Genomic DNA, 24,187 nt, shown 5'->3' on the forward strand with positions numbered 1-24,187 from the left:
CTAATCTTAGCTTAATAAGCCAGCTTTTAAATCCTGCCAAAACAAGTTCCATGTTTGATATGTGGGCCTGGGAAAGTTTACAGTGTTATTATGTTAAAACATCTCTTACGTTTCAAAAAGAGTGAACGTTAGAAAAGGAAAGCCACTACCTAAGGGTGGAGGCTTGTGCTCACAGAATTGAAGATCCCTGTTTTGACTGAAATAAAGATTATTTCTTCATGGAGAGCCTTCTAACAACCTCAACCTCTTTATATAATTACATTTTAAGAAGTTCTTCAGTTTCCTGCTTTTTATCTGCTGTTTGCATTTCCACCATAGTTGGCTGATACTTAAAATGTTCACTTTAATGTAACCGTCCCTGCCTGCATGTGTGCTCTTCTACATCTTGTGCGTGGGTGTGTGAGGATGTGTGTGTAGTATTGTCCACAGTGTATTATGAATATTATCCACCTTGGCCAGACACACAGCACCGGCTGGTGTTGATTTGATCAGCTATTACACACACACTGGAAAAAAAACAAACATCTGTTGGAACGAAAAACACTCACACACACAATGTGAATAAAAAGTGTGCACCCACTTACAACTACATGGACACATGTGTCAATGCACATCCATTTGAACACACATACTTAATCACAAACCTCAAAACACACACACACACACACACACACACACACACACACACACACACACACCTGCATACACACACAAATTCACACATAAACACTATCTGGAAATGGCGCTGAGCATCTGTTTGGACAGCGTGAGCACATTCAGTTTTTGTGAAACACTGGCATGAGCCGGCATTGGCCATGAGAAGCTTTTTCCCTGCAGCAGGGTGACCCGGTGACCAAGCAGCCGTCCAATTGTCTGCTGGCCTCATGCACACACATAGATATGCACATACACACACACTTGCAACCGCAAATGCAAATTCAGAAGCAATTCCGCTTGACACAACCACTTTCTTTTCCCAGGTCAGCTGTAAAATGCTCATGCTTTTAGCCGCATTCTGAAGCATTTTAAGCAGCTATTTATTTAACAGCATGATTATCTGGTGTTAGGGTGATCTATCTAGCAAAGTGATATGGTGTGCTATTAACGCCCTCTGCTTTGGCACAGGATGCAGCTACTCAGAGGACATTTAAAAAAAAAAAAAACGGAAAGGAAAGGAAAAAAAAACGCTTCTTGACGAATCTGTTAGATTTTTCCATATGTACACAGTGCAATCCTTGCCACAGTCTGACAGCATATAAATGAATCTTTACCGCGAGGAGAGAATGGTCAATCAAACATGCTATGATGAGCATCAGTGAGCACACAAACAACATCCTCTTCCAAAAGTGAAATGCTAAAAATAAACAGCCTGCTTGAATGTTGGGGGCCTTGGGAGAGCTCCACGTATTGTAAATATGAAGGTGATGTCTTCTGCCAATCTGTCATGTCTCATCTTAACAAATGTATCTCTTCAGGGAACGCCAGTTTAGCATTTAGCATGTACATACATCACATCAATGTCACATGACAAAAGCACCCCATTTGTATTGCTGACAGCTTGGCTGGGGCCTGGATGTGTGATCCTGTTTGTGTGTTTTTGTGACCGTGTGTGATGGGTGGGGGGGGTTCAACATGCAGGAATTGTGTGTGCAGAGAATAAGAAAGAAAGACAGTGACAGAAAAAGAAACAGAATAAAATAAACAGAGAGAGAGAGAGAGCGATGACTCAAAGGCAGAGATGTTTGAGCCCAGGCCTGGAGGAGTTTTCAGTTATTTACATATGCAGTTTCTGGTCACCCCAGATCCCTACCCTCATCAAGAGAAACCAATTAAAACTCTCTTCATTTAATGTTTACCTTAATTAACCGCAACAATTAATCGCTGTCCAAAGTCCTATTGTGGCTTTTTCAATTAAAAGAAAGCTGCTGGTGACAAAGGTTGCAATCCATTCCCTATAAATCATAGCGACATTTCTCCAGTGAGAAGCAGAGGAAGTCTATGCTCGGACAAAGTGACTGACCGAGACAGGCACGTCTTACACATTGTTTTTTTTTTTTTGTTTTTTTTCCATTTTCCGTTCCCTCTATCAGGTTCTTTTATGCTAGCTGTTTGTTCGCGCAAGTGTACCTGCACATGTAGGACATGTGCGTGCGTAGGTTTGTATCCCACCAGCAGCCCTCATACTGGTCAGCAGATTGTTGGGCGAGACCCAGTGGACCATTAGCTGTCTGTAGCTGCCAGGGCTGAGAGCTGATAATGACAGGTGGTGTACAAACCCTGGAGGTCTGACAGGCTCAGGGCACCGTGCCATGTAACAACAGCCTTTACTACTGGCACCATGGCTGTGATGGCAGCCCTTAACACTGGCACTGTTGCGGTCGTGGCAGAAGTATCCCTGGCAGTATCACGACGGCTGCGTCAGAGGAGCAGCTATTACTACACGCAGTTACACTAAAATGGCAGCGATTGTTAGTGGTGGGGAAACAACTACGCTGCCATTACTATCACTCATCCTCCTGGTAAATGCATTCAAATCCCTACCCGGGCTCCAGATGACAATTCTGATTATCAGAATAACAATGAACCTGTAGCTTCGTTATTCAGACGAGCTTCTTCTCTGCAGAAGCCTGCTCAGCGACAGGTCCCATTCAGACACATCGAGGACGGTATTGTTTGGGACATAAAGGTCCTGATTTGCTTAGTTTTTCTTTTCCTTTGTCCATTCTTCAATAAGGCCTTTGAGCTGCCCATTCATTCACAGTGGAGGCTGTCTTTCCACTATATCTACACAGAGACATCCCGGGCAAACAAAAAACAAAATTGCATTTCTTTTTTTAATTTTGCTCTCCCCTCCATCACGGCCATTTCCTTGTCAATCCAGCTTTGATGCAGCTTTTCCTACCAACCCCTCAAAATTAAAAACCCCACTGACCTCTCACACACAAAAAAAAACACAAAAAAGCAGGAGCATGTGTGGGCATCTGAGTGTGTGTGTGTGTGTGTGTGTGCCAATACAGTACAGGTACCTTTGTGTCCTCCGCCCCCTCTCAGCCTCTCTCCCCAATGCAGAACACTCTGATTTGCACTAATCTCTCGGTACACTCTCATGGCTATTGTTCCTTTCTGCTGGGAGCTTATTCATGTGCCACTCACCATGCCCTCCTCTCATTTTAATACTCCAACAGTGCCAGGGGCTGAAAACAGTTTTAAGCCTGCTTATTGGACTGTTTATTGAAAAAAAATAAAAAAAGAAGCTTGCCTCTTTTCCCTTCTGCTGTGTAGGTGATCGTGGAATTTCAAGGGACGTGACCGCTTATTAAAATGGCAAGTAGCGGGCCGGACTCTGTGATGTTTCCACCACACAGTTTATGTATACAGACAGCCTGCAGGCAGCCGGTGGACAGTGTGAGATGAAAGCTACCGGCTGATGTTCTGATTTGATGACTGTTGCCATGGCAGCAAGATGAGGATGAAGGAGGGGCGTAGGCATTCAGAGAGAGAGAGAGAGAGAATGAGACGAAACAGAAAAGTATCCCTCTCTTTCTCAAACGCACACACAGACACACACATACAGACACAATTGCACATCCCTTACCCCCCATCAACTAGTAGTACAGTCCAGTAGGTCCTCCTTTGGATCAGTGAGCTGTAAAGGCCCATCATTAGGACAACAGGGTGGGGTCCAACATTCTGACAGCTTGTCAGGAACAGAAGGCTGCATGGCTAACTATGTGATGAGACTGCTACTGAAGAGAGGAAAAACCAAACAACTGCACCCTTACTGCAATGAGGCAACTTGCAGATTCATGGTAGCTCTTCAGCCTCTCCTGGATGGCTGAACGGGCGGTTCGATAAAAACGGTTTCTGGCTCCAGCGGATGTGTTTATAGCGTTTCCTCTGGCCAAGCGCGGCACCAGGGTTAAGTTGATCATCTCTCACTCTGGTAAAATAGCCAGGGGAGTCCGTGTACCACTAGATCAACTCTACAACTTAAAGACCCTAAACGTTACAGCTCAGATGATCGATATGGCACTGAGCAATGTTCTTTACGAGCTAATAGACAAATCCATTCCTGAAAAACCCCTTGGGCCTTTGGAAGGCAAGAAGGAAGTTAGAGTGTGCTGCTGCTTGCCTGGTGTTGCCACTTAGACCTTGGTTTGCACGCACACACTAACACACCAGGGAGCTTAGAGGAGACACTAGGATGCAGCCTGTGCGTCTGTGCATGTGCATATGTGTGGACTCTTGGGCACATCTGTGGATGTCTCTATCTCGGAGGGTATTGTAGTTTCCTGATTCCACTGAGGTTATCACGGCTGCAAAGCTGCCAAAAGGAGATTTGTGTCCTCCAACATCAGAGGGAGAAAAAAAAACATAAAACCCATTCCATTCACATTGCTTAAATGCTCTTATCTTACACTTTTGGATAAGGGAGCTTACACGAAACATTTGTAATTCCCTCACTATCTAATTAAAAAGTTCACATTGCCTAATAAATGTCGGAATTGCATCATAAAGTAGAGAAATCCTGAAAATCTGACTCCCATCTGAAATCTCATACACCTGTTGCCGTTTCATCAGGTTCCGTCAGTTTCATCTAAATGGTATCCGAAACTTGGCTTCAACACTTATCAAATGACGACTTACTAAAATGAAATTTAGTATAAAAGCTAAACCTTGCCAGGCTTTTCTGAAGACGGCTCTCTAATATCCTGTGTAATGTCTTTACTCGCCAGTGAGCCTCTGTGCCTCTTGCTATCTTCCCCGCGCCCTCCCTTTGTCTTTTTTCTCTCGGCCGTGCGCTTGCTCATTAAACCGTAAGGTCAGTTTTTCACTCTCCTCTTCCACCCTTTGTCTCCACACCCTTGGAAACCTTCTGCAACACTTACTTGAACACAACTTGGCCAAACTTGACTGCGAAACTTTGGCACATCATTAAAAAATAAATAATGGACCATGTTTATAAAGGATATGAGGGCCCTCTCTGACATTGCACACTCCCCAGGGCCCTCCAAAGACCTAGTTTATAGCCGCCATGTAACATTTATGTTTAAGGTAACATTCATGCTTGCCTTCTTTCAAGGCAAGGTCAACAACATCACCATGTGCAACATTTTAAAACGACTTTATTTGAAGGTCTAATGGCAGCAATTTATTTTGGGCCAATATGCCTCATTTATTGTTGGTAAGTATAGTCCTGGCAGGCATCGACTTGACTCTTTCACAGCTTAACTTTCTCACTCTCATTCACGGCAGAGAATATTCATTTAGCTTACCCTTCAATTATTGGACAAGCACTTTATATGAGATGGAAATTAGGGAGGATAGATGTGAAAAACAGTCTTCTGGCCCCTTTCTCTAGCAATTATAGCACATTTTGAATTAGCAGTAAGTGTCTAGTACAGCTGGAAAACACTGCTGAAAACATTTACACATTCATTTACAAGATCCCTCCTTATGCATATTATGATTTTCTTCTTCATTTTAAGCTGTTGCAAATTACTTATGTTTCCTGACCAGCAATCCGAATCCCCAATGTATCACAGCAAGATGTAGACAATTTAAAGAATTGAGAAGCAAATACTTGTAAATTGTTGTCAGTTTTTAACGCCGATGTTGGACAATTCCACTGTTAAAAAAATGCATGTTTCACACACTGAGGAAGGATTTAAGAGGTGGAAGAAGATTCCTCGCAGAAATGAGCAGTTCTCAAATTGAATTTGAGAGGCACAAGCTGACAAGTGTAAATAAATTCATGGCTGATGACAAATAACAAGGAAGGGTCTTGCAGTTCTGTTCAAATTACTTTGTCTTCGCTGAGTGTTAGATCACATGATCCTGGGGTTTTAATATTCATTCAGCAACATCCTGCTTTGAAATATTCATCCAATATCAGTCAGTTGACAATGAATATTAAAGCTAATGAAACCTGAATGCTGATGCACATTTTTATTTATTTTGCGATGTCAAGACTTTTTTTTAATGCTACTTTATGTAAATGTTAAATAGACTTTAGCATTTTTTTCTAGTCTTCTGACTACTCAAAGCACTTTTACAGCGCATGTCACACCTACACATTCACACACTGATGGTAGAGGCTGCTGTCTAGTGAGTCCATCAGAAGTAACTAATCCCATTCATACACATTCATACACTGTCGACAGAGCAACGGGAGCAATTTGGGGTTAAGTGTCTTGCCCAGGAACACATCGGACATGGGGCTGCAGGAGCTGGAGATAGAGCCCTCGACCTCCCAGTTGAGACACGACGTCTCTACCAACAGAGCCACAGCCTCCCCGTCCTTGGGCATGTTGTGTTTGTTTGCAGCTGAAGCGCGCTGACATTGCCTGGTCAGAAACAACAGATGTGGGCTGACATGTCTCCACACAGGAGGATTTCTTCAATAAAGAACCGTGTTTTCAGTACTACTGCTTTCATGAGGTTTGATTGCTAACTGGAAGACTCTAAATGTTTTAGGCAATTTGAAAACCCATTTTCCTCAAGCCATTATCTGCAGTAGCAGATATTGGAACACTCAGAACCTTTCTGTATTCATTTAGCGCCGTGATCAGACACTTGTCAACTTTTTAAGAAATAATAGACGTCTTACGGCCAATCAGAATCAAGTGCTTACTCAGGCCATGGCAATTACACAGTTATTTGCGTTTTAGAAGAAAACGTTATCTACCATAATGAGTGATAGAGCCTTTCATTGGACTACTGTTTGCGTTTGCCTGAGAACGCTTTCTGCTCAGAGGACGATGTATGTCAATCCCAAAAGTGGAAAAAAAAGACAGACAAAAGCCTAGAGTAAATCTGCAACTGATTAAACTAATGAAAAGTGGTCAATTAATTAGCATCTCATTGTAAGACAGTGTTGTAACCCAGATAATAAAGCTAATGTAGTTTTTTTTCAATTATTCCACACTGCAGAAGACTGACACCAAATCTATCCGCTCCCCCTCTAATCAGCCCCGCTCTTCTCTTTCTTTCAGCATTTATTTCAACTATCAATTTAGCAATCCAATTAATGTTATTGCAAATTATTAATCTGGTATATATAATAGGAATGATTCAGCATTTTCAGAAAATACTTTTACTTACTTTTTGAGTGTTTAAAAATGTGTCTCACAAAGCCTGTGCCTGTGAGAGAAATGAGGCAGTTAGCCTAGCTTAGCATAAAGTCTTGTTGTTTCTATTGCCTGAGTATATGTGCCTGTGTGTTTCTAAATGTTTTTTTATATTGTTTTTACCTGGCTGCAAACCAAACGTCCCCTCAGGGACAAATAAAGCTGAGATTGAAAAACACTGGAAGAGAGAAAAAAAACCAGTACCAGCACCTCTAAATCTCTATATGTCTTAATGTGTGCAACACATTTTCTGTCCTGTTTTTCAGTTTTAATTTAGGAAAAACTTGATCGATTTGTGCAAAGACCCTAATTTAACCTGATCCAATATCCTGTGGATGAACTGGAACGGCAGGCACTCTGTGGGGTGTCTGTGTGTTCAATAAGTGGTAAGAGGAAGCAGGGAGTCAGCCTGGGTTAGCATAGAGACTGAAAGAAGGGAACAGTATAGTTCTCACTCTGTAGATAAAAATACAGCTGCCTTTAAGGAGTGAAATGTGTACAATACATATTGAATAAGCTCCATAAAGAAGTGGTTAAGAACAGCTTGATTGATTTGCACTAGTACCTGAATTTAACCTGATCTAACATCTTTGCAATGACATCACCAGGTCTTGTTGCCAATCATGTATGTCCATCACCAGTCAAGTCAAAACCTGCCCACATCAATGTATTTGTGCATACAGTTTGTTAAAAAAAAAGTTTGTCCAAATACTTTTGGCTATAGACTTTATATTCATGTGTGTGTGTGTGTGTGTGTGTGTGTGTGTGTGTGTGTGTGTGTGTGTGTGTGTGTGTGTATGCGTGCGGGTGTGTCAGCAGTAAACTCTAGTTGAACTACACTTTGTCTTTTTACTGCCAATCTTGTCGGTTTCTGACAGTGCTCTGTCGTCAATTCAGGAGGTTGATGTTTTCCCGAGATTGTCAGCAGGTCTGATTCGTGCTCAAGAATGCCTACAGCCTTCCTCAAGGGAGGTGTCACAGTCGGACATGATCCTCCACCCTCCTCTTTCACAGAGACACACAGACCCCGCAACCAGCAACCTCATCGCAAACACTCACACATGAAAGAGAATAAAGATAGACATCTGTACAAACTTTGCTTCACACACAAACTGAATCTCTTTCAGCTTTACTCTATCTTAATCTCTCGTTCTTTTCCGCCGTTTTTTTTATTTTTTTTATTTTTTTCACACAGCCCTGTCCTCACATATAGACACACAAACACACGCACACAAAATGACTAAATTGACTTGTCAGCTTCAATCAGACCAGGAACAAAAGGATTCCTGCCAGTTTGAAGCTGACATCATTAATGGGTTTGGGAGCGGGCACGCTCTGAAGACAAAGGGAGTGCAAGGTCGGGCCGACTTAAAATGCACTTTCATTTTGGCAGGGACGTTAGCTTTTTGATTTCAGCCCCTTTACGCCAACATCTTTTTTTTGTGAGTGGCTCTAACTTTCATTATCACTGGGAACAGAGGGGGTGTATGAGACTTTGTTGTGCTGATGGAGAGGAATGTGACATCCATAATGCATTTCCTATTAGGGGATGCCACGCATGGACACACCTGGCCACGTGTCAGAGAGAGAGGGATGGACAGGAAGAGGATGAGAATAAACGGGCGCTTGGAAGTGGAGAGGGGGATAAATAGTTGCAGTAGAAAACGCAGCGAGCGGGGAAAAGCTCGAGATGAAGGAAGGCCGTGCACTTTGGAGAGATTGGAGAGCCTTAGAACGTAATGTACAGCTCTTCATGAGACATATGAAATCCACACATGAACCAGCTTTCCTGGTGCATTGTAGCAGCAAAGCTTTGAACATTTAAATCCTCTCCACTCACTTCTGTGACTTCATCCATCCTCATTTGCCTGTGTTTCCTGTGCTCCGTGCCCATCTGCCTCCGTGCTCCCAGCTTTCATTCTGACCCTGGATAAAGATGAAGTCCCTCATCTCAAATGGTAATAACTTTGGTCCATATGCACACAGCCATCACAAATTGATTACTGTGTAATGCTGCGGGCGCCCCGCGTCTCTCTCCCTCTCTTTCACTTTCTCTCCCTCAATCTCTCTCCTCTTCCATCTCATGATTTTGTAAAAAGGCCGACTTTTCATGTCCAATCAGTCTGTCAGTAAAAACCAAAACATAAACAAGCACATTCTGAAGGATCTCTGCCATGATCTTTCTCCGGTTCTTTCCCTTTTCCACCATCTTTGTCTAGCACTCACTCGAAACTAGCTTCTCCTTCACCTGTTTTACCCTCAACCACTCATTCCCTTTTATTCTCATTCTAATTATACCATTACATTACCATTTCTATTCTCTCATTTGCATATTCTGCTCTCCTTGTCTCTTATTCTTCTCCTCTCAGAATTCTCTTTTCTCCCCACCTCTTTCTCTCTCTCTCTTTTCTGTCACCCTTCCTCTTCTCAGCCACTGAATATGTTTTCCCTTTTCTTTTTTTTTTACTGCACATAAACAGACAGTGCCCTTGGGGATGGGTTGGAGAGCTCTGTCTTTGTTTGTGTGCACCTCTAACTAACTCTCCATCTGCAGGGAGCCAAGCCAAAGCCCTGCACTGCAAGACAGATAGCTGGCACCATCCCAGACTCTTCTCTAGCTGGCCCCATATCTTCACCCCAACCTCTCAACTTCTTCTTCCTCCCAGGCTGTAGTTTCTCCCACAGAGGCAGTTGTCAGCCGCCCTCAGGCAGCCAGTCAGATACTGTAGACGTCCGACCCCTACTATTCCTTTTCCTTCAAAGCTTTAAACCAAAATCTTCCTCAGCTTCCAATGGATATTCAATCCTTTACAAGCCATATGCTGAGGACGTTCGTCACTGGACTTTTCTCAGGCTCATATCCCCAACCAACCTCAGGTTCACCTCCGATACAAGCTCACTTTAGAGGCTAAATAACCAATAGCACCTTCCATGTATTTAGTCACATCAAAGAGCGTTCAAAGGGAGAGGAACGTCAGCATTAGCATGAGCTCCAACTGAGAAGTTCAATCGCGTAATTTGCCCAAGGCTGTAACTCAAAACTTAAAAAGGCTTGTAATATTATATTTTGTTTTTCTTTGAATTGCCCAGTGAAAACTTTATTTTCTTAATAAAATGAGACTGTATGCATGTAAGTGCCTGACTTCAGCACACGCTGTGTGCTTCTTACATGCACAAAAATGAATCATCAAATGCACCATAGTATCTAAGCTGAATTTATATCTCCCCTGGGCATTTAGCAACAAAGTGATGAAAAATCTGCTTTTAGACAGAAGAAAAGTATTACACTCACCATTGTCAGGCTCAGACTTCCTGTCATGTTCAGTGTCAGTAAGAGAGAGGGCCGAGTTGGCGCGGCTTGTGAGACAAGAGCTCTGTTCGGACTTCAGGCCGCGCATCCACATGTGCTGCATGCCGTGAGCAGGAGAGGGGTCCACCTCTGGCTCGGTGTCCACGTCGGAGCCCACGCCCAGGGAGTAAGCGCGGCTGTGGATGTGAGCGGCCGGTCCAGTGCACAATGCCTCCTCCTCCTCCTCCTGATGCTGCTGCTGCTGCTGCTGCTGCTGTTGGTGGATGTGGTAGTCTGGGCTCCTCAGCTGTCCACTCTTACAGAAGTCTAAATCTAAGGGTAGTGAGAGACATGCAGAATTAGATCATGCAGAAAGCACTGCAAAGTCTCTAAAGCCAGCATGTGTTTATTTGCTTAAGCAGTTAAGCTGACCAGGTGTTTGTCAGAGACGTGAAATTACAAGCCAAACACTGAATGTCACCCAAATTACGTCAAAAGACAGGCTGTTATTTGAGCAAGCATTTATTAAGTTCTGCAGCATAAATCAAAATCAAAATGCCACCCCAGATTGTTCTTAACCATTTGCAGTGAAGCTATATCCTGTTGGAGCTACCTGATGTGTGTTATCGAGCTGGAGATGTATTGAACTGCTGCTCAAACAGAGCACTGATCTCATCTATATTCTCCTTGGTGGGGTGAAGAGATCAGATAAAGATCAAACCTTATTAATATTGACTCAGACTGAGGGAAAAATTGAGCCTCATATGCTTTCAGGTATTAGAACGCCCTCCAATCCCGAGCATCACCTTGTTATCTGAGAACATCAGATATACTGTGTTAGTCCTCTGGTTACACTTCAATTCAATTCCATTCAATTGAGCTCTCCTCTTTTTTTCCCCCTGCAGAGGCAGTTGAGTAAATTTTCTTCCTTGCCACCTGAGCTTTCTGTTTAAAATGTACAAGTGGAAGTGATGGAATTTAAAAAAACCAAGGCCTAAATTGAAATCTATACAGATGCTATTGTAACTGTGCACTGTATAGACTCCACCGAGAGCCAAGAAGAAAGAAAGACTTCTTCACTTCCTCACTTAGTGCCGTTAATATGTGTGTTGGGTCAGGTCCTCTGAACACAAACCGCAGTGTTTCAATAAAAGCCACAGTCCTGTTGACCACTCCATTGACCAGCATTGTGTCCTGCTGTGCCTGTTTGATGGGGTCGAGACCAACTGTGGTTCACACTCTGTTCTGCTGGAATTAAAGCGCTGCAAGATTGGTCACCACTACACACCACTGTTTAGCTCAAATTGGCTGCAAGAGGGCAATTCAGGAGCAAATAGGCTATTTCCCTGACGCACAAACATGGATTGAGTGTAAAGTGAAAAGCCGTCTTTGTTGTATAACACATGTATAATACAGGAAGAGGTTTCTGAGGTGATTAGAGCGAGAGAGACTTTATTTTAAAATAACTTGCCATTTCCTCCAATTACAGTCGGCTGCTCATGAGTCAGTTCAAGACAAAATTAAACATTAACAGCTTTAACAATATTTTTACTCTGTGTTAGAAGTGTGAAAAATCACACTAACTGTCAAACCAGCCAAGTTCCTAATTTCACTGTTTTTCACTCCTGAACAGAATGAAAGTTAAATACATGTTATTTCTGTTTTCCTAACTGGATGAGGAGGGTCTGGGGGTCAACAGGACTTGGTTATCATCAGAAAATGGAGTTGATAGGCAGAATATTTTTAAGTTAATCAAATTCTTGCAGGGGATCAGGGGCAGGTTGGTTGCTAATAAAAAAATGGGACGAATTAGTTTGTCTCTCAAATTTGTTAAAACCTCAGATTATTACACACTGAATTCCATTTACAATTTCAATCCTTTTTTTTCTTCTAAAAACACAACAACCATAAATGACCCCAAAAATAAATGTTGCTTTATTTCTTATAAATAAACATTGAGAAATAAAATCATGCGTGTGTGTGTGTGTTGAGAGGGTGGTCTATAATGCACACAGATATTACAACGATATATTTTTGGTTGTTGTTGGACAATAATTATTTCAGGAAAGCATGATAATCTATAGAATATTTAGGTTGTATTTGCTAAATTGATATAAATGTAATTCAAATGGTTAAAAAAAGTCTGCTTAATTCTGTCCTCAGAACATCAAAAGCCAAATCTATGAACCCTCTTCTTATCCAAATGTTTTGATTGAAGATATTTAATGAAATAGATTTTTATTCATCCATTAGGTGGTAAAAGGTCCACACAGACTCAAATCATCTGACTCATGTGAAAATGAACACATTTTCTAAACAAAATGTGTCAAGGCTTGAGTTAATTTGAGTTAATTAATAGACAAACAGAAAGTCATGACTACAGTCAGCTGCCTGATTAGCTGAAAATGATCCTGGATGATCTGTTTTTCTATCCAGTAATAATATATTTCTAATTTAAAGAGACAGGGGCAGTAAGTAATTGAAGGAGGTGACGTGGGATGAAATAGACAGAGGAGCTTGTAACATCAGGAACAGCTGGGGAAGAGAAGTAAAGGAAGGGAGGAGAAGAGGGCAAGATGCCGGAAAATATGAAGAACATGGGAGGGGAATTAGAGGAGAAACAAATTGGCTGATCTTTGTCAGGAACACCGTAATCCATTAAAAACATCACTGGAGGCTACGTCCCCCCTTAACAGTTGGTTACTTAGGTAGGGTATACTATATATAACTCTGTAGCCCAAAGATGAACAGATGTGCTTCTCAGAACCGGCTGCCATTGACATTTCAAAGGCTGCTTTGGGGGGTCTTTTGCACCTTACCATATGACACTGATGGCAGGCGGTGTTGTTTGTTGTGGAAAAAGACAGGATGATTAACTGCAACAAAAAAAAGAAAGAAGTGCTCTTTGACACCACATTGTCGAGGACAACATGGTTATTGCTAATAGCCGTCCATCGGCACCTGCATTGAGAATATTTTTATTTTTTAAATCCATGGAGGGTGGCATTCAAACCATGAAATCCCTGAAGCCGTCAGCTTGTCAGGACATGTAGCCGTTGTGAATGGCTAATGTTGCTTGTTAGCATGGTGGGCATGGTCTTGCAGAGAAGCAGGAGGTTGGGGTAGTGGGAAGAGTGTCTATTGATCACCGTGAACCCTGCACAGCGGCGCGCTCCTGATGAGGTGCCGCTTCTCTCTTAACACCACACATGACCTGCATAAAGGCCATCCATCACAGCACGCACTGGCCCATTTCTCCTCCTGTCACCAGCAGGGAAGAATTTTTTCGGTGTGTATGTGTCAACGTGCTTCTGTATGTGTGCCTATGTCGGCTAACGTCTGTATCTGTGAGTGTGTGTGTGTAATGAAGGGTGGTTTTCCACCCCAGGTGAGGCCAGAGAGGTTTGGGGTTGACCTAGTTTAGCTGTGGGAGAGAAATATCACCTCTGTGGAGAAGAGGTAATTGGCTGCCTCTGACTGTCCTTCTGGCTCATTGTGGACTGTAATAGGTAATTCACATAGGCCCTTTTAAAGACCTCAGTGTGTGTGTGTGTGTGTGTGTGTGTGTGTGTGTGTGTGTGTGTGTGTGTGTGTGTGTGTGTGTGTCTTTTTGTACCAGTATATACTTGTGTGCCTATACAGCATCTCTGCATCACTGGGTATATATCCAGGTAAATAAGTTCAGTCTTTGCATGCCCTGAGCGTGCTACCTGGCTGGGGTTGGCTGTAGTTGCTCTGTCTCTCCCTGTGTGATCCAAGGGTGAGGCGTAGCTCATGCGTGTAGTCAGGGAGGGTTTCGCGGGAGGTGTAGGAGCGGTGGTGGGCGCGGCCATCCTCGCTCTCGTCAGACGAGCTGGTGTAGGACATCTCCATTTCATGGCGCCCCTTAGACAATGGCTGGTAGGGTTTACTGTCCATCTCCTCCATGGCTTCTAGCGCTCCGCTTAGTCACTCAGCACAGCCACGGCACAGAGCACAGAGTCTGGGGGTGAGAAAAGGATGGAGGGGAGGGGAGGAGAGGAGAGGACAGCAGGGAGGAAGAGGGATGGGCCAGTGGAGGAAAATGAAAGGAAACAGGGGGTTGAAAAGATGGAGTGGAGGAGAAAAATAGCACAAGAAGTGTGTTATTGAACACAGTGGAACAATATTGCAACATCTGCTCATTCCAATTACAGCAGACATTCATAAACAGTATTTGGCTCCTTTCATATTTCACACCAAAGGTTAGTTCCAAATCAATACACTCAGAAGGGACCGCGATGGTGGCCATTATGTCCGGATGTGTTTGAAGAGAAATTGGCTGAACACAAGTGCAGCTCTCTGTTAGTCGTTGTTTCTGTTTTCTTAAGCTACTGTATTGTGGCTTTATCTCTCTGTAACAGACAAACATTGACAAGTCCCAGATAAATCAACAAATTTGTAACTTAGCCCCCCCCACCACTCTCCGCCTGTCTGTCACTCTCATTAAACACAGTGACTCACCCGATTCTTAAGTAATGATGAAACACCATTAGAAACTAGTCTTTACAGTGTCAGTGCCCTTCCAAACAGAGGAATGATAAATCAGCTCTTTCAGCTCCATTCAACTCAGACTCTCTTGTTCGTCTCTCAGCCACATCAAAATCTCCTTCTGATAACGTCCGGCGCAATATACCTATACGGCCTTAACCGATGATTGATTGGGACAACGATTATAGCGTAGAAGAAGTGATTAGAAAATACTTCATTCATATTAGTTCTCTTTCACCGTGCCCTGCCCGAGGCCTTTCCAGCCTATTTCCTGCAGATATAAAGCTTCTAAATGGAGCTTGAGAGGGTCATTGCTCATAGAGACAAAGTGCTATGGTATTGACCTCTTCAGGGAGTCCTGTAGTCCATATATCAAAGCCATTAGAGCGTGCCTGCTCAATACCTCAGAGATCTGCAGCACCGGGCGATCACCACTAGTCTGATACAAGTTTACAGCTGACCTTTCTACCACTGCAGTAATGCTTTTATTCCACCTGAAAGACTCCAAACCCCTGGCCTCACACTCACCCTCCTTATTCCCCACAAGCATGCACACTCACGGACCAGTTTTTCAAGCACACACGCCCCCACACGGCAACCACCCGTTGACCCCTGACAGCAAACAGTCAAAAAATGGGCCAAGTCGCTGGCACACTCATCCCACACACACCCTGACCCCCTGCAGACATTATCATAGCACAGATGATCTGTAAAAGTGCCTCTCTTTGTCTCGACTTCCATCGTTTTCCTCATGTTTTAGCATCAGACATTACATTGCCTTTGAAATGTATTTTGCATGCAATTATCTAAGTATTACTGTAGTGTGCTGCATGCTCCTTCACATACACTCACATGCCGTTCCCTGTAATCACAATGCCTTTCATTTTGATTGGCAGTAGTTATTGCTGGGAATCAAAGCCCACTATTATCTCTGCTGTCAGAGTGGGATTGACTGGTGTCACCTTCTCTCTGGTGCGGCAAGGAGCGAGTATACATTACCCTGTGAGCTCTGAGCACGCTGGAGGCACTGACTGCTGTCTGTCTCCACAGAGGCTCTCAGTCCTGTTTCATGTCTGTCACACGTTTACACACGAGAATGAAAGCCATGCAATCCCGCATGTGAGAGCACCATCTTGTTCCCACCGTCTTGTGATTGCACGAACCCAGACGGCGAGTGATCATTTTTTCTCGGTACATGTAGTTCTGCTTGTAAAATCAGCGTGTAAAATATGAACTAAAGTCTGGTTGAAACACACCTCTCTGCTTGTTAACCCCCGTCTCCCTTTCATCCTTCTTTTCAGCATCCCCTCTGTCTTGTACCAGTCCACCTCTGCCCTCCCTCCTCCTTCCCTCTCATCCTTTGCTCTCTCCCCCTCACGCTTTCCACCCTCCACCCCGTCCTCCGAGGCAGCTGCATTTAGAGAAGTAAGCCTGCTAGTGGGGGTTACACTCGCTAATTCTAGCCCACAGTGGGGTGCCCATTAGGGGGTTTGATTCTTGGTTTTGATGTCAAAACCTGAAGGTTGTTTCTTAGAGCCAAGCTCACTTCAAACAAGACACATGGGCGTTCTGTAGGACAAGTCAGCATGTGCCATCTGAGCGCTGCACTAGCCTAGATTTACGGTTGAGGAATAGCCACCTTGGCGCACAGCGGGTGCACTGGGGCTTGCTATGGGTTGATTTAAACACAAAAAGGCCACAGGGTTTGAGATTTTTTGAAAAATTAGCACCATGCTCGAGTTCATATTTAATACAAGAATATTTGAAACGTTAACTACAAGATATTTATCATCCCTCCTTGGTTTGTGTAGTGCAGGTGGGACAACATATAGCACTGAGGGATCGTTTAGTAAAGATAACTAAGTGCTTTACTTATTGCATCACCGTACTGCCAGTGACTATGAACGGATCCTAATCATCTCCATGCAAAACCCAGGTATTAAAAAATTCATAGACTGCGATGATTAATGTTTTATCTACCTATACTGCATGAGCTTCAGCACGGCGCTGTATGTAATGCTTACTTATTGAAATGCTGTTGACACAAAATGGAGCTCAATTAAGCGCTGAAGTGAACAGTGAACAATTTTGAGGTGCATCTACTGTGAGTTTGTTTTGCGCTACAAATGGATTAACAGTGAGTTAAACAGAGACAATGTATGTGTATGTTATTGTTCGATTTTATTTCTAATTTAATCTAATCTATAATTCATCAGTGTGTAATGAACTCTTCGCCGCTCGGTTTAAAATTAATACAAAGTGACAACACTGAGTGAAACACATGCATCGCATTACATTCCTGCCCCCCCCCCTCACCCTTTCACACAAACACACGGGAGTGATAATCCACAGTTACACAGATGCAATAATATCAAATGGGACTCCTCCCCCTACTTGATCCCTTCCTATCCATCCATTCATTCAACCAGTTGCAACCACAGGCCAGTGTGTTGTTTTTTTGCAAATCTGCTTAGAGAAGTGATAGATTCACAGTCGCTTTAAAAAAACAGGATTTATGCTCCAAGTCATCTCCAGAGGGGCGGGTCCCTAAGATGTCCAACAACAACAACAATAGCACAAACAGCACAGCGGAGATCGTCATGCGTAAAGGCAAGGACCATGAGGGCAAGTCAAAAGCGATTTACCCTCTCCGGTCTCAAATGAATGTGCTGAAATCACGACGAACGGGAGGAGACGAGCATGAGAAATGGGAGAAAAAGAGAAAAGGCAGAGCGAGGACTAGAGAGCCAGGCAGCGGCACAGAAATTGAGTTTCACGTCGGTAAATAAACAAGGAGGACGGGGAGAGCAGAGCGCCGTCCAACAATATTAGTTCCTCAGCTTATTGATACAGTATAGTTCCAGGATTACTAATACATTTCCACCATGCAGAGCAGGTCTTATTTTCATAACAGCCTGGAGACCCCCAGTGAGTAGGAAGCTACTATCTTTGTTAGCTCTGGCCTTTACACATTTTCCAAGAAGCTTGTTTGCAGAGAGGCAAGCTAATCCCGCTCACTAAACAGGCCTCGCAGGCCGCGGGAATGACGATGAGAAACCGTGTGGAATATATGCATAAAAAAAATGTCACCGCGGATGCGTCTAAGTGAAGTCTTGACAATTCCGTTGTTGGTTTGCAGGTTTTCATTTTGTCTACCATAATGATGGCTTAATCATCAGAAGGAGTCGAGGCGCAGTCTGCATGCTGCAAATGCAGATCCAGGCTACAGGTCCTGCGGGAGTAAACAGTGAGCTGTCAGAGAGAGAGAGATGCCTCTCCTGGAGTGAGGGTGTGTGTGTGAAAGTGTGTCTGAAACGATGGGGGTATAGAGCTTAAAAAATCTATCTGTTCTATTCGTTAGCACCGCCATGGCTCCTCAGGCATATGACAGGGACATCGCAGACAAGAAGCCCTGAAGGACCCACAGGACCCTGTTATACCTAAACCACCCGAAACACAACAAAACACAGCACCGCCCAGTGGGAGCCCTCAGCTCCTAGCGAGAGGAGAGAGAGGGAGAGGGGGATGAATGGAGAATAGGGATAAGAGAGAGATAGATAGATAATGAGAGATGGAGAGATTTCACAGTTAAAATGGGAATTGAAGGATAGAGAGATTGCAGTGTGAGACATGGACTGATAGAGGGTTTTAATTAGTGGATAAGGGCGAGCTATCTGTGGGCGGCGGTGGCGGCGGCAGCACTCTCGTCACGTAGTTGTGCTTTCATAGCTGACCAAGCCTGAAATCTCTTGCTGCTAATGCCGGGTTTACCAGCAGAACGCATACAGCCTTGTATACCCACACACACACACACACACACACACACACACACACACACACACACACACACACACACACACTCAAACACACAAGCCTCGACCTGCCCATACATTCTGTTGCCCTGAGAAGATTCAAAGATAAAAACCTCACTGACAATCAGTGACAGCAGACCAACTCTGTGCCCCATGCACCCACACACACTTATAGCGTTTCACACTTAGCAACAAACAACGCACTTGAACGCCCACACGCCATAGAATCAACAGTCTTTACTTGCCTTTTCAGTAAAGACTTGGAACCCTTTTCTCGTTGTTGTTTTTGTGTTTGCAGTGTCGTCTTTACCATTCAGCCTCCATTGCACTGCCTACCTCCATTCTACCTCACACCCAAGGACAATGCTTATGTACAAATCAAGTCATATAGGCCATCAAGTCTGAGCGTGTGCCCACTGATGTGAGAATAAAAGCCTGGCTGACCAAGCAGCAGATCACAGCCGCATATGTGTGTGTGTGTGTGTGTGTGTGTGTGTGTGCGTGTGTCTTCTTGTGTCCGTCCCTTCAAAGAGTGGATGGGTTCATGTCACAAGCTGTCAGGAAACCGAGACACCATCTTGGACCATTTGACTATTTATATTGGACATGGGTCAAATCCGGCATCACCATCGCATGCATGAGCAGTGTGGAGAAATCCATAAGGTCCTACACTATTCATGCCCTCTGAATGTGGCCTGGAGTGAGGGAGCAGCAAGGCTTTAACTTTTCAAAGGCCATTTTTATATCTCTGCTCCAGCTAAAACTTTTCTTCTTTCTTTTTAAATCTTGACTGCAGCATAGGTAGAGATTTTTTTCTCACCACTGCTTGCTGTTGAGACTACCGCTTTCTTTCATGATATCCACATCTACTCCTTCTCTCTGATCTTAAGCCCTCTGCTCATTCCCCACCAGACCAAGGGGCACAACAACAAAAAAAAACACACAAAAAAGAACAGGAATATGCAACAGCACACTTGCCCCATGTGCTTTCACATGCACAACACCAAATTAGCTTTCCAAGGATGCACCCAGGCATCTGACCACAAATACACAGACACACGCACGGAGCAAGAGACACCACCTAAAACCACTTAATCAATATTCTTGACAAGGCAAAGCCTTATTCAACACATTTGATATTCCTCCTCTCTCGCAAGATAAATTCATGTCACTGTCCTCCTAGCAGGACTAAAAGGCTGTTCACACTGACTCGCTTTGCAAATAAAGCTTTACATCAAGACTGACAACCTCCTAAGCTCTCTGCATCAGCCACTGCTTGGTAAAAAGCCTCTTTCAATAATGCATTTGACCGCTAAAACCTCCAACACCCAAAGCAAAGCAAAGTGGCAGCATTACAGATGCAGAATTAATTGATAAATCAATAGCATTGATTCCAGAAATTGGATTTGGTGATTAACTATTTAGACAGTATTTCTTGTGTATATCCTTTATGAAGTTGTTGATTACAGAGAAATGAGTGAGGAGCATTAGCTGAAAAAGATTTACAAGTAGCTGTTAAGCAGTATTGCAGATTGATTTCTGAATGCAAAGTGGGCTAATCTTCCATCGACACTGCTTCAACGTGGCGCTTGTCATCTGGATAAAAAAAGAAGAAGAAGGAGTGCAGGGGAAGAGAAGTAATTTTAAGATGACCCTGATGAAACTCTCAAGTCTTCCCCTTGGCGTCTCCCGCTCCTCCGATTTCTTTCTTTCAGCCTCCACCTCCTCTTGTGTTTCTTCTGGCCTGACGCAGTTTAAGGACACAGACAGCATTCAGCAGCTCTCACACAGGAAAATACATCTTGACAAGGAGGGGAGCAGCTCCACAAAGGCCACAAGACTCAGCCGGGAACAAACTGTGGTCCTGGTGCTGCTCTTTTGTGAGCTGCTGAGACGTGGATGTGTGGGTACATTCCTTTTGTGCGACTGTTCAGCGCATAGCAACACATATTGTCAGTGCACCTCACAGTTATGCTACTGTATATGCTAATAACAGTTTGGTTCAACATTTTCCCAGATCAATAAAGCGAGTCTTAACATTCACAAAGTTGCTGTTAGAAATGTAGGAGGTGTTTTTCGCCCTGGAGCTTTTGCCTCCTGCATGTGTGAGATGCATATTAGTAAGAAGAGGAGTTGCAGTCTTCTCAAAAAAACAAATAATTTAAGCTTGTAACCATTAGCACCTATTGTAAAATGTAACTGTTTTAAAATAGACGATAATCAGTTTAAGCAATTTTCTCCTAAGTATTGTTTAACAAGCTTTTAGTGTCTTTAATCTCTTATCTTATTACACTGTAATCTTTTCTTTCCTTCAAAATTTGTTTAGGCAAAACTGCATGGGCCAAGCTCCTCAAGTATTTGCATTTCTCGTTGGTTTGTTGTCAGATGAGTCATTGTGTCATCTGAGCACAGAGAACAGAACACACATTTTCCAAACATTTCTTTCCCAAGCATATCCTGTTTTCTGGTGACATGCAGTGTTGCTGTAAAATGAGGGATTTCAGGATTGTTTCATCTGCAGACAACATGAATTAGGTCTGCTTTAGTTGAATAACGGCTGCACATCGCTGCCATGATTTTCTTGGAATAGATATGTTGGGTTTTTTTCTTCTTGTTCGAATCACTTTTCTTTGTGCAGTTTGGCTTGGCATTTTGGCTGGAGATCAGCGAGGAATATGCGTCTCTCCAGTTAGGAGTCAATTTGGGCGATGATACACACACTTGAAATACATCCCAGAGTTCACGGTGGATCAAGACTCATTCTGAAATTAAACCTCAGAAACAAAACAACAACCCCTCCGAAAGGCTGCGGGTAAAAAAACAAAAAAACAAAAAAAACAAAAAAAACCACAGTGAACTTGATTGTAGTGTTCTGTTCTGTATTGTGTTTTATACATGGCCTCCAGCAGAGATGCATCAAGCACCGTTTTGGAGCTATTCATCTTTTCAATGAGTTAATAATTCATGATCATCTAGAAAGTAGAGCTATGAATATTACTGATGATACACATGAGGCTATTTAGCAGTCAGCAGGAAACAGATGAACTCGTTTAGAGGCGAGATGTACAGTATACCATCACTGTGTTTTATGTTGCTAAATAAATCACTTCATTCTGTGGGCATGCAACAAAGCTGCAAATGCAACTTATTCATATTGAGGTATTAATCACGCTCCTGCGGTGCAAAAGTAGGTGTGTAATGTGTTGTTGGTGTTTTTTACATGAAGCAGGTGTGTGGTCACTTCAGCTCCGGCTCAATTACTTTGTCAAAGATGCTACTAAAGAACTAGTCGGGCTGATATGATCTGTTGTTTTGATGTGGCTGATGTGCATGGTTTGATTTTGGCACAATCCTTCCCTGATCATTTTCTTTGCATTGATTAAAGTGAAGGTGAAACGCTGCAGGCTGTATCTTGTCAGTAAAAAGCAGGCGGAGCCCCTTTTGTCCTCCGTGTCGACACGAGCGAGATAAAATCAAAGCAAATAAAATGGATTTTAACTTAATTATTTTGACACCAACGCCAACATGTGAAAATCGGAGGGAAGGACAAATTATGGGGTGATAAATTGTGGAGGAAACAAAAATTGATTTTTTTTAAGTTGTCCACTGACTTGATGAATAAAAATTTCACAGTGAGAAATGTGTCCCTGTAGGTGTGTGCATCCCAGAGAGCTAGTGCGCAAACAGTGTGTGTGTGTGTGTTTGTTGAGATAATAGCACACACATTTGTGGTTTTTGTCTACTGTAAACAAAACAGGAAGTGGAAAAATAAAATGAACACCAGAACAAAACCACAATCCAACAGAATAAAAAGCACCTTCGTGTCAGTGTTGTATGCTAACATTGAAGATATTATTTGAAATCAGAGCTGAAATGAATTGTTCATTCATGTATTAATTAATTAAAGGCAAATTGATTTATTTTTTCACAATCATTCTCAAATATTCCAAGAAAACAAAAAAGAAAAAATCTCCGTGACTTTTTCTTAGGAACATTGTGATAGATATTTTTCCCAATTAGATAACATTTAAGACCAAAGATTTTCTTATTCCAAGTGGAACAAAAGATATTTATTGTACCGTGTAGCTGTTAGCACGTTACACAAAATCTACATCACTAATGTACACAAACATAAATCTGTATTGTTCTGCTGGCTCTGTCGGTCTGAGCTGCCCTCCAGCAAACACACACACACACACACACACACACACACACACACACACACACACACACACACAAACACCTACAAACACACACACACAAACCCACACACACACACACACACACACACACACACACACCCACAAACACCTACAAACACACACACACACACACACACACACCCACAAACACCTACAAACACACACACACACACACACATACACACGGACGCAGAGTGACACACACACACACACACACACACACACACACACACACACACACACACACACACAAACACATGGAAACAGAGACATACACACACACACACACACACACACACACACACACACAAACACATGGAAACAGAGACATACACACACACACACACAGACACACACATGGACGCAGAGTGACAAAAACACACACACAGAGACACACTCACACACACACACACACACACACACACACACACACACTCACACACACACACACACACACACACACACACACACACACTCCTCTTGACAAATTAATCTCATATTTTAAAGAGAAGTAAAGTGGGCTTGACCAGTTTGACTCTCGTGTCTCTGATCCTTCAGACACTTCTGACTAGAATTTGAAAGAGGAGGGGTTAGGGGGAGGGAGGTGAGGGGGGGGGGGGGGGGGGGGGTGCTGTGCTGTGCATTTTCACAGCACAAAACTCACATAACACCCCGCTCCTTATTCAACGGTATATAGTTCTTGACTCTTGCCCACAGCACAATGGAAGAAGACAAGCAAGAATAGAGGGCTGGAGCTGCCAGCTGAGACTTCGCCAAATACTTTAAAGCAGAACGCCTCGGGCATAAACTGTATGTTTGTGTGAGCGTGTGTGTGTGTGTGTCTGTGTGTCTGTGTGTCTGTGTGTGTGTGTGTGTGTGTGTGTGTGTGTGTGTGTGTTTGGTAGCTGCACTGGTTACTGAAGGTGATTTTGGTTTTGATACTATTTCTGTCGTTGTCTGTGTTTGCTGTTGGTTTGTTTTTGTTTTCCACACTAAAATAAACTGCATTAAAAAAACCTATTAGGAGGTAAAACAAAGCCGACTTTTTTCATGTTTACTTAAAGCGTGCTGATGCTGAATCATTCAGTCTCATTAAAGGGAGACATCTTTGTTTTAAGAATTGTTGATATATGGACTGCTGACGGAGACTTGTGTCTTAAAACACATGATCTTACTCTGATAATACATCGTATTTATTGTAAATGACATGTTACATAAAAAGCTATTCAGTCAATAAAAGGTTTT

General features: G+C 43.1%; 1 protein-coding gene across 2 annotated transcripts in view; it reads right to left on the reverse strand.

Annotated features, from left to right (window-relative positions):
- tenm1 (teneurin transmembrane protein 1) overlaps positions 1-24,187 on the reverse strand; it is a 168,695-nt gene that overhangs the window by 140,764 nt on the left and 3,744 nt on the right. For both annotated transcript variants that reach the window (XM_061048927.1, XM_061048928.1), the window contains exons 2-3: positions 14,130-14,401; positions 10,423-10,752 (exon numbers count right to left, since the gene is read on the reverse strand). In XM_061048927.1, coding sequence (XP_060904910.1) covers positions 10,423-10,752; positions 14,130-14,346 — 547 coding nt within the window. In that variant the 5' untranslated portion in view covers positions 14,347-14,401. The remainder of the gene's footprint in view (positions 1-10,422; positions 10,753-14,129; positions 14,402-24,187) is intronic.

Source organism: Labrus mixtus, chromosome 10, assembly GCF_963584025.1.
Source record: "Labrus mixtus chromosome 10, fLabMix1.1, whole genome shotgun sequence".
In the NCBI taxonomy this organism is placed as follows: Eukaryota; Metazoa; Chordata; class Actinopteri; order Labriformes; family Labridae; genus Labrus; species Labrus mixtus.